We start from the raw sequence: 10,751 nt of genomic DNA, 5'->3' as shown, positions 1-10,751 counted from the left end.
CTGTTACAGGCTTGAGCCACCGCGCCCGGCCTTTAGTTTTTTGTATTTCTTAATAGAGACGGGGTTTCACCATGTTAGCCAGGATGGTCTCGATCTCCTGACCTCGTGATCCGCCCGTCTCGGCCTCCCAAAGTGCTGGGATTACAGGCTTGAGCCACCGCGCCCGGCCTCTTTTTTTTTTTTTTTTTGAGGTGGAGTCTAGCTCTGTCCCCTAGGCTGGAGCGCAGTGGCGCGATCTCGGCTCACTGCAAGCTCTGCCTCCCGGGTTCACGCCATTCTCCTGCCTCAGCCTCCTGAGTAGCTGGGACTACAGGCGCCCGCCACCACGCCCAGCTAAGTTTTTGCATTTTTAGTAGAGATGGGGTTTCACCATGTTAGCCAGGATGGTCTCGATCTCCTGACCTCGTGATCCACCCGCCTCAGCCTCCCAAAGTGCTAGGATTATAGGTGTGAGCCACCGCGCCCAGCCACAGAGCACCTATTAAATGCTACATCCAAAACCCTGTGATAGCCTCATTTTTATTTATTTGCTTATTTTTATTTTTTTGACACAGGGTCTTGCTCTGTTGCCCAGGCTGGAGTGCAACAGCACAGTCTTGGCTCACTGCAACCTCCGCCTCCCGGGTTCAAGTGATTCTCCTGCCTCAGCCTCCCGAGTAGCTGGATTACAGGCGCCCGCCACCACACCTGGCTTATTTTTGTATTTTTAGTAGAGATGGGGTTTCTCTCCCATTCGGGCGTATGGGAACCTTCTGACCCCTTTCCCATTGAATGGCTAGAGAAGCTGAGGCCCAAGGGAAGGGAAGGAGGGGTGGGGGGGCTCACAGTGTCGTGGTCTTGCCGGCCCCGTTGTGGCCCAGGAAGGCAGTGATGTGGCCCTGGTAGAAGTCCAGGCTGAGTCCCCGCAGGGCTGGCTGCGGGCTGCCAGCAAAGTGCTTCTCCAGGCCGCGAACGGAGACCCCAGGACTCAGGCCAGGCGGTGCCTCCTCCACCAGCACTGCAGACGGGATGGACTCAGCCATGGAGGTCATAGGTGTCCCGGTGCCTGCAAGTCCCTTAGAGCTAGGCTGTGGAATCCGGGACCTGCTGGGCTGGGGCCTATAAAAGTTGGGGGAGCTTGGGGACTGCAGTGTGTTCAGGGCAGGCGTGAGGATTGGGGTGTCCAGGTCATTGACATTGGCATCTGTGGAATCTCATTTTGCGGGGAGAACTGGGCATCTAAGTGGGAAACCAGCTATTAAGCCTTGTAGGGCCTCACCCTTTGGGTCCAGCTGCGTGGGGCACGGGGCTGGACTCTTGGGGGGCCGAGGTCCACACCAGTAGCTCCTCCGAAAGGGAAAATTCCATGGTTCAGGGATCCCATACTGGCCTGGGGGGAGGGGCGCTGGTTACCACTTAGCCCACCCCCCGGAATGTACCAGTTTTTGGTTTTGTTTTTTTTTTGAGACGGAGTCTCGCTCTGTCCCCAGGCTGGAGTGCAGTGGCACAATTTCCACTCACTGCAAGCTCCACCTCCCGAGTTCACACCATTCTCCTGCCTCAGCCTCCTGAGTAGCTGGGACTACAGGCGCCCGCCACCACGCCTGGCTAATTTTTTGTAGAGATGGGTTTTCACCGTGTTAGTCAGGATGGTCCCGATCTCCTGACCTTATGATCTGCCTGCCTCGGCCTCCCCAAAGTGCTGGGATAACAGGCGTGAGCCACTGCACCCGGCCTTGTTTTTTTTTTTTTTTTGAGACTGAGTTTCACTCTTGTTGCCCAGGCTGGAGTGTAGTGGCTCGATCTTGACTCACCACAACCTCCACCTCCCGGGTTCAAGCAATTCTCCTGCCTCAGCCTTCCTGAGTAGCTGGGATTACAGGCATGCGCCACCACACCTGGCTAATTTTGTATTTTTAGTAGAGATGGGGCTTCTCCATGTTGGTCAGGCTGGTCTCGAAATCCCAACCTCAGGTGATCCACCTGCCTCGGCCTCCCAAAGTTCTGGGATTACAGGCGTGAGCCACCGCACCTGTCCCAGTTTTTTTGTTTTTTTTTTTTTTTAGCAGATGGGGGTCTCATTCTGTCGCCCAGGCTGGTACGATCACGGCTTACTGCAGTCGGGACCTCCTAGGCTCAAGTGATCCTCCCACCTCATCCTTCCAAGTAGCTGGGACTACAGGTGCGTGCCACCACGCCCAGCTAACTTTTTGTAGAGATGGAGTCTCACTATGTTGCCCAGCCTGGTCTCAAACTCCTGGACTCAAGTGATCCTCCCGCCTCGGCCTCCCAAAGTGCTGGTATTACAAGTGTGAGCTACAGTGCCCAGCGACTGTGCCAGCTTCTGGCCACACACCTGGAATCAGGGCGTCCAGGTGTAGGGGCTAAGAAACCCCGCCCACCACCTGCCTCAGGCCGCACCCCTCCAGTGCAGCCACCTGCATGCCTGTGCCAGGAAGCCCCGCCTTCTCTCCAAGGGAATAAGTCTCTTGGTACCGCCTGGAGGTCACGCCCCTAGCCCATCCTCCCGCAAAGCAGGTGCGACCTGGCCCAGAGCCCCCTGCCCTACGGCCCACCTGGGCACACAGCTTCCAGGTACCAGGTGGCGAGGCTGTAGAGCGCCGCGTCCAGCAGCAGAAGGCCAGAGACCTGGGCCAGGCTGAAGACGTCTGCTGTGGGCTGGGTGCCCACGTTGTGCCATTGCGCGCCCTCGCCCTGCTCCTCCAGCAGCGCCAGGCTCTCACAGCCGAAGCCGAAGGCGACGGGCGACAGCAGGCTCTGCAGAAAAGTGGGCGGTCAGTGAGCGGCCGAGGCGGGGGGCGTCCCCCACCCACGCCCGACCGGGCTCTCACCGCGGCCACGCGGCCACCCGCCGGCAGCCGGTCCCGCCAAGCCACGCACAGCACGTAGGGCAGATAGAGGGAGAAGTAGGCCAGGCCGCCGCAGGCCGCAGCCAGGTTGGCGCGGGAGAAGAAGGCGCTGAGCAGGAAGCTCTGGGTCACCGTGGCCACGGCGAAGGCCGCCAAGAACACGAAGACCACGCCCGGGTGGCTGTAGGGGAGGATGTCCCCCAGCTGTGGGAGGCGACGGGAGCTCAGGTCCAGCTCCTGGATTGGCCCGGGGGCGCGCACCCACGCGGGGCAGCTTCTGCCTGCCACCCTCTTGCGCACTCATTCTGCAACTGGGCAGGCCGACGCGCGCCCACCTTGAGCACCAGAACCAGCAGCGCGGCGCTGAGCAGGAAGGGCCCGAGGCAGCTGAGGAACCAGCCGAGCCAGAGCACCCCGCGGCTGAGCCCCATGGCGCGCATGGTGTCCCGCAGCCGTGTCTCCTTCTCCCGCACCACGGCCTTCACCGTCAGCGTCACGGAGTAGATCCAGGCCAGCGTCAGGAAGAGCGGCAGCGACCGGCTCAGCACACGCAGGAACCTGGGGTGGGGACGGCTGGGGTGGAGGCCAGAGACCCTCCGCAGACTGCCCCACTCCCCCCACCATCTGGCACGACTGGTTCGTGTCCCGGGATCTCAAGACGGGAAGATTCGCCTCCCTGTTCCTTGCACCATGATCCAGCCAGCCTCGGGCTCCCAGGCATCAGTGCAGGCCAGGCTCTCCCTGCGCCGGGAGACCCCAGACCCTCAGAGTCCCCTGCTCCTCCCGCTGCAGCAGGTCACGTGGAGTGGTATAAAGGTGCCAAGTTCTCAGTCTGGACCGCAGGAAGGTTCCCAACAGAGCCTGGGCTCACCCCCACACCCGGGACCTTCCCGCCGCGGGGGACAGCGGGGAGGGGTGCCAGAGCTCACACGTCATCCACATAGCACGGATAGGGCATCTGCTGCAGGTAGAGGCCGGCCCGGGGGGCGGCGCCGCTGAGCACGCGGACGGCTGCGCGCTCCACCAGGTCCTGCAGGTACACGAAGCCGCCCCATACGTAGCGCAGGTCGGTCAGGGGGTCCGCAGCTGGGCCAGGGTCCCAAAACCTGCGAGAGGGATATGGTGGCAGGTTGTAAGGAAGGGCTAGAAACTCTCAGGGCCCCACCCTGAATAACTTTTTTTTCTGAGACTGGGTCTTGCCCTGTCGCCCAGGCTGGAGTGAAGAGCTGCGATCATAGCTCACTGCAGCCGTGACCTCCAGGGATCAAGTGATCCTCCCACCTCAGCCGCCCAAGTCGCCTGGCTAATTTTATTTATTTATTTATTTATTTATTTATTTATTTATTTGAGACGGACTCTCGCTCTATTGCCCAGGCTGGAGTGCAGTGCGGCCATCTCGGCTCACTGCAACCTCTGCCTCCCGGGTTCAAGGGATTCTCCTGCCTCAGCCTCCCGTGTAGCTGGGACTATAGGCGCGTGCTACCACGCCCGGCTAATTTTATGTATTTTTTAGTAGAGATGGGGTTTCACCGTATTAGTCAGGATGGTCTCGATCTCCTGACCTCGTGATCCTCCAGCCTCGGCCTCCCAAAGTGCTGGGATTACAGACGTGAGCCACCGCGCCCGGCCCATGATGGCTAATTTTTAAAGACATTTTTCTTGAGGTTGGTGGGGGTGGCGGGGGGCGGGGGCCTCACTGTATTGCCCGGGCTAGTCTCGAACACCTGTCCTCAAGAGATTCTCCCACCTTGGCCTCCCAAAGTTCTGAGATGACAGGCGGGATCTACTGTGCTCAGCACCCGGTGCAATTTTAGCTCCACCCTTATTCCAGGGGTGTAATGATACACCTGGCTCCGCCCACCATTGCCCTCAACCTATACCTGCTCTAATCTTATCCCAGGCCCATGCCCACGCCCCTCATGCACCTAGGCCCCGCCTATCACAGGCCCCTATTGGTCTAAGGAGCCCTAGGCTCTGGCTACTATACCGCTGTTGATACAGCCCAGATCCTGTCTATCATGGTCTCCAATAGGCTAAATGCTGCCTGGCCCCACCCACCACGCTCTTGGCCCCGCCCAGTCCCTCCCCCTCCCCCCCCGCCCTCGCCTGACCTGTCCCTGATCTTATTGGTCCTGGTGACCACGTCAATGTCCATGCGGATTTTGATGCGCACGTGACCCGGGCCCAGGTCTGGGGTTGGGTGTTCTGTGGGGTCTGAAGAATCCTCAGGTCCCAAGAAGACGACGCCGGCCCAGAATCGATGTTCCGCGAGCAGTTGCAGGGCCCGCGACACCAGGGCTGCCTCTGAGGGTGCCGCCTCCAGCTTGTCCAAGGACAGGCACTGTGGGATGCGGGGTGAGTCCTAGGCGCTGGGGTCTGCCTGCCTCCTAGACCACTCCGCTGCTCCCCCTGGACCTCGGGGCTGTGCCATGTTTTCCCCTCCTAGGCCCCGTGTGGGGCCAGCTCCCTCCTGAGAGTTCTACAAATCCCAGGCTCTTACTAGGGCCGGGCCCGCCTCCCTCCTCCTGGGAAGACCAGGGTGGGAACCCCAGGGTGGGCCCTGCCTCCACGCTGAAACAGACCCCGCAGGTGGACGGCCCCTCACCTCCGCCACTCGGCCCAGCGTGCCCACCAGGCGCCCCACATCAGCATGTGCGTCCTGCCAGCTGTAGCCACCGCTCCCAGGGTCCAGGAAGGATCGCAGGGCCTCCATGCGGTCCTGGCCTCCAGGCCTGGGCTGCCTTCTTCCTTCGTCCTGCATTTGCAGGAGCCGCTGGGGGGCGCAGGTGAAAGTGAGAGTCTGGATCGGGCGCAGTGGCTCATGCCTGTAATCCCAGCACTTTGGGAGGCCAAGGTGGGCGGATCACCTGAGGCCAGGAGTTCCAGACCAGCCTGGCCAACATGGTCTCTACTAAAAATACAAAAATTAGCTGGGAGCGTTGGCACATGCCTGTGATCCCAGCTACTTGTGAGGCTGAAGCAGGAGAATTGCTTGAATCCGGGAGGTGGAGGTTGCAGTGAGCCAAGATCTCGCCACTGCAGTCCAGCCTGGGCAACAGAGCGACACTCCATCTCTTTAAAAAAAAAACAACAACAACACCACCACCAACACCAAAGTGGGGTCTGCATGGAGCCCGCCTTCCCATCCACCGGGCCCGTCTGCCCTCTCCACCAGGGAGCCACATCTCGCCTCCCCAGCCCCGCACACACCTGCAGCATGGCCACATTGGAACTGTCGTTCATGAAGGTGAAGATCCGGGGTCCCAGCACCTCCCACACCTCCTGGACATCCCTCAGCAGGGCGAGCTCCTCAAAGGTCCGGTTCACCTGCGGACAGCACCCCCTCCACTAATGATCCTTCACACGTGCTGATCTCCTTCCATCGGCTAACTCCTACTTCTTCAAACCCAGTTTCCATGACCCTCTGGCCTGGCTCTGACCCGCTGGACTGAGGGTACTGGATAGGCTCTGGCTGCCACCCTCCCGCCCCAGCATCCAGGCTACCCCCACCTGGGCCATGAGCTTCCGGGTAAAAGGTGTATCTGGTGCAAACAGCAGCTTCCCCAGGATCAGAGGCTTCAGGCGTCTCCAGAGCAGGCGGGACAGCGGATGGTTGTCCAGGGCTCCAGTCAGCTCTGAGCAGGCGGGGCCTGGGATGGGGGTGCCATGAGGCCCTGCCCCCATGTCCACCGCTCCACTTCCCAGGAGGGGAAACCAAGGTCAGTCACTCACTCAGGCTGCTGTCCGGCAGGGCCGATTCTGGCTCCTGCCTCACCAGCTCCATCAGGTCACTAGCCTCGTACCAGTTGAGGGAGGGGCCCACTGCGCTGCTAGGTCCCCTGGCACTGCAGAGGGCCTCAGACAGCAACTCCAGGGGCCCACCAGTCCCTCGGGGTCTGCGCAGCAGTGCCTGAAGCTCCACCAGGCTAGGCAGTGCCAGGATCTAGAGAGAGGTCACCAGATGGAGCTGGCAGCGATCCCAACTTCAAGCCCTAACCAGGGCAGGGCACTGGGTCAGGGGCAGCCTCTCCCTCTCTTGCTAATTCTCCTGAAGACCCACCCAAGAGAAGTGTCCGGGCTGCCCGAGACCCTCCCGGTGCAGGCTGCCTGCCAACGTTGCCTGCATGGGGGTTGAGGATGGGTGGGGCCTCGTACCTCCTGGGCCAGGTCCTCAGCTGCCTCCAACAAGCTCTGCAAGGGCTCCTGGGCTTGGCCCAGTGCCAACCCCAGGGATTCCTGGGGAGAAAGACCACAAGGGTGACAATGACTTTGAGCGCTCACTAGGGGTCCAGCGCTCTGGACAGTTCCCAGGCAGACCATACTATCATAGCCCTCACTTTACAAATAGGGAAACTGAGGCTCTGAGAGACACAGGGACTCATTCGAGATCTCACAGACGAGTCTTCATCACCGGGTCAGACACACTCTGTCTGGGCCCAGACAGGACAAGGAGCATCACTGCAGGGACCAGGGACAGCCTGGATGCCAGGAACGGGAGGTCCTTGGCCTGGGGTGGTGCAGTGCCAGGACATCCCCAGTGCAGTGTCCCAGGAAGTCAGCGCGGTCCCGTCCCCACACCCTACCGTGCGCAGCAATGACGTCAGCAGCTCCACGACGTCCAACATAGGTGGTTCCAGTGGAGACTCCTTGGTTGGTTGAGGCCGGGCTGGGGGAGGAGCACACAGGAGCATGGGGCTGGGGGGACGGTGGCCTGAGGCACCCACCCCCACCCTGTGCCCATTTCATGGCCGGGCAAGTCGAGGCTCAGAGCTCAGCCCTGCCAGAGGCCCCCCAGCCTCCTCACCTGTGCTGGGTGCAGCCCTCAGCATGGCGATCAGCTTCCCCAGGCCAGCCAGCGTCCTGTGGGCACTGGCCCCTCCCAGCACAGTGCGGGCATCGGCTAGCAGCCGGGAGACCCTGGGGACAGAGAGAAGGCAGGAGGCAGGGTTCCGGCAGGCACTGCAGCCCCTCGTTTGCAGGCCGGCCACACCCACTGCCTCTGGCTCACAGGGAATTGTTGAAGTTGCTCAGACGCCCGGGCTCCTCGCCCAGTGTCAGCTGTGGGAAGCAGGTGTTGTTCATGTTACAGATGAGACCCTGGAGCCAGGGCACGGTGCCCGCCGATGGCAGTGGCTTGTTGGGGAAGTGGCCTGCGGGGAGATGCCCGGTGGTGAGGCCCTGTGGACTCTGTCTGACTCCACCCGCATCGGGTCGCCCAGCACTGCTTGTATGCCTCCAGCGACGGAGAGCTCACTCCCATGCCATGTATTGGCGGTCTGGTGAAGGCTCCCTGACATGCACTGGGGATCCCTGTGCTCGGGGGACCCGTCTGCCTTCCCCTACACAGGCAAAGTGCCTGGCCGCTGGGGGGCTCACATTCATGGTGCTCCAGGGGTGGGTGGGAGTGGCGAACAGCCACCAGGATGAAGAAGAGGAAGAGAGGCCACAGCAATTCGACCAGAAGCTGGACCTGGGGGAGAATAGGTGGGAGATGCTGGGGGACAGTAGGGGCTGCCGGCCCACCCGGCCCTGGCCGCACACTGGGGTGTTACCGGCTGTCTCCGGCGATACATGGAATTCTTCCAGAGCAGCAGCATCAGCTGTGTCCAGAAGGCCATGGTAAGACTGGGCGGGGGATGGGACGGAGAGGTCAGGACAACGGTCGCGCTGAAGACGTGTGATGCAGCTGTGGGCAACTCTGCCCTTCTCTGTACCTCATTCCTCTATCCCACAGCGCAGCGTTCCTGGAAGCTCTGATTAGAGTCAGGCAAACACTAGTCACTTGATAAAGGGACTCTGCTACCCCCAGGGGTGGAGTAAACCAATGGGAGCTCCACCCGCAGCCGTCCTCGCATCTCATTGGCTGCCAGGACTGTCGCTCTGCGCAGAGCTGACAGTTGGGGACTTAAAGACCATCCTCTAATCCTCCAGGGACCCAGTTTGGGCTTAGCGCTGTCGTCACCAGGCTGCACCCCAAGCCTCACCTGGAAGCCTCTTCCAGGTCCTGACCCCCAGCCTCCTGCCTGGCCCAGCCTAGGCAAGGGTTCCTTTCCTCTCACTGTTCTCCAAAAATAACAGCGACAAATATTGGCAGCGCTGGACATTTCACACGCCCAGAGGAAGTGCTAGATATCACCCCACTCTACAGAAGTGGAAACCGAGGCCCAAGAGAAAAAACGCAGGCACCCAGAGAGAGAGGCAGTCGCACAGCTGGAGACACGACCCCAGCTCGGCCCACACCTTATGTACCATCATCGCTCAGAAGGACAGCGGGAGCCAGAGAAAGAGTCAGGCGAAGGGGCTGGGATAGGGACTCCTGGAGCCAGCGATTCCTGATCTCTTTACAATGGGCCGGTTCACCGCTGACACAGATGGAGAATCTGAAGCTGACAGAGGGGCAGGAAGTTGCTAAAGGTGACCGGGCCGGAGCTGGGACCTCGGACCCAGACCCTTACGCCAGGATTCTTTCCTTTACATCAAGCGGGACTTAGGATCTGGGGGAGCGGCCTCAGTTTCTCCATTTGTAAAATAGGGCAAGGGGGGAGTGCAGTTCTAACGGGCCGGGGGCTGCAGGTGTGTGATTGGCAAAGGCCCTCTTAAGAGTCCTAGATGTCCGATGGCCTCCTTGAGAATTAGTGGTCAATGCAGCCGCCCTCAACACTCACCGGAAGGAAAGGAAGGGTCAGAGACTGGACCCCCTAATTCCCAGGGAACGTGCATCCCTCCCGGCCCCAACCCCGCATTCTCGAGTCTCGGGGCTTCCTCCCTCTCCGAGTCCTTCTCACCGTTCCAGGGGCTCCCCAGCTCTTGCCGCCTTCCCCCCGCCCAGCAGCAGGCAGGCAGGGAGCGCGGCGCCCTTACTTAAGCCAAGTGCCCCGAGCTTCCCCGCGCAGTTAGCAGCGCCGGGCCACGCCCTTGCCTCTGCACGCTGCTATTGGGCGGCCTGCCCGTCACTCACGGGACGGCTCCGTCGGAGCTGCGCGAGCCGAGGGAGGAGGCGGGATCGCAGACGGGCCTCGCTGAGCCGGGTTTCTTAAAGGGACCGCGCGGTTCTTGCTGCATCACCGTAGGGTGGCGGGGTGCCCGGCTGGTCCCAGGCGGACCTGCCTCCGGGAAAGAGGCTGAGCTGTCTTTGGGGAGCCAGGCTGCCTCCCTACGTTGCATAGCCAGCTGCAATACCGCAGCTCCGGATTGCAGGAGTTCCCTCTGTCCCTGCTGTCCCCGGGGCTGGCCAGGCTCTCTCTAGTCTAGTCCGGACTCTGGGACTCTACTTGTCCATCTGTAAAGTGGGGGTTCCACTAGAATCATTCGTTCGTTCATTCATTCCACGAACGCTTCTCGGTTTCTGCAGTTGGACAAGGCGATGGCAGAAGGAGGGGGGCCAATATTCTAGAGGCTCAGGTCATAATGGGTTACCCTGATCTTGAGGAAAACCCGTTTCCCACTCTGGAAGAGGAGTTTATTTCACAGGCTGGTGGTGAAACTGAAATGGGAGTGTGTGGGTCCACAGCTTTGAAAGCGCTGGGGAGAGTGAGAAGCGCGGGGAGGGCTCCCACGGCGGAAAGTGGTGGCACTGCCGTTGGGGCTTTGGGGATAAATAGGAGTTCGCTAGCGGGGAGACATCCAGGCTGAGGCCAGGAGGCTTGCGCTGTGAGGCAGGGTGCAGCCGGAGTGCACCGAGAGCCTTTGAGGCAACTGCCTCCTCTCCAACTGGCCAGGAAGCCCAGGCCCCTCTACCCCAAGTCCCGGCCCTTCAAATCTTTCATTCCACCCAGACTCACCTGTGGCTTCAGCTTTTACTCCTCCTCCCAGTGGTGAGCTGGACATTTTCCCTTGATCCCTCCATCCCCCAAGATCCCCCCCTCTACCCACAAAAGCATCAAAGCAAAACACGCCCTCATC

At 60.8% G+C, this 10,751-nt stretch overlaps 1 protein-coding gene across 1 annotated transcript; it reads right to left on the bottom strand.

Annotated features, from left to right (window-relative positions):
• Nucleotides 1-677: 677 nt before the first annotated feature.
• Nucleotides 678-9,736, bottom strand: LOC112612293 (ATP-binding cassette sub-family A member 7). The gene is made up of 18 exons (XM_025366655.1): nucleotides 9,635-9,736; nucleotides 8,402-8,602; nucleotides 8,226-8,319; nucleotides 7,858-7,999; nucleotides 7,654-7,766; nucleotides 7,433-7,515; nucleotides 7,005-7,085; nucleotides 6,582-6,792; nucleotides 6,360-6,499; nucleotides 6,060-6,176; nucleotides 5,455-5,622; nucleotides 4,961-5,190; nucleotides 3,779-3,955; nucleotides 3,185-3,407; nucleotides 2,832-3,053; nucleotides 2,556-2,757; nucleotides 1,259-1,369; nucleotides 678-997 (listed from the first exon to the last, which is right to left on the bottom strand). Exons 2-18 carry the CDS (start codon nucleotides 8,465-8,467, stop codon nucleotides 822-824), a joined length of 2,556 nt encoding a protein of 851 aa, XP_025222440.1. The 5' UTR covers nucleotides 8,468-8,602; nucleotides 9,635-9,736; the 3' UTR covers nucleotides 678-821.
• Nucleotides 9,737-10,751: the final 1,015 nt, after the last annotated feature.

Source organism: Theropithecus gelada, chromosome 19 (assembly GCF_003255815.1).
Source record: "Theropithecus gelada isolate Dixy chromosome 19, Tgel_1.0, whole genome shotgun sequence".
In the NCBI taxonomy this organism is placed as follows: Eukaryota; Metazoa; Chordata; class Mammalia; order Primates; family Cercopithecidae; genus Theropithecus; species Theropithecus gelada.
The sequence above is the reverse complement of the archived record's forward strand: the minus strand, read 5'-3'. Positions and strand labels throughout refer to the sequence as shown.

Bases quoted from the DNA above. Each gene is read 5' to 3' on its own strand.
- LOC112612293 (XM_025366655.1), bottom strand. From the start codon at position 8,467: ATGGCCTTCTGGACACAGCTGATGCTGCTGCTCTGGAAGAATTCCATG. The intron at 6,177-6,359 runs GTGGGGGTAGCC...TGCTGTCCGCAG, and splicing joins CCCGGAAGCTCATGGCCCAG to GTGAACCGGACCTTTGAGGA. The intron at 998-1,258 runs GTGAGGCCCTAC...TCCCGTCTGCAG, and splicing joins CACGCAGCTGGACCCAAAGG to TGCTGGTGGAGGAGGCACCG.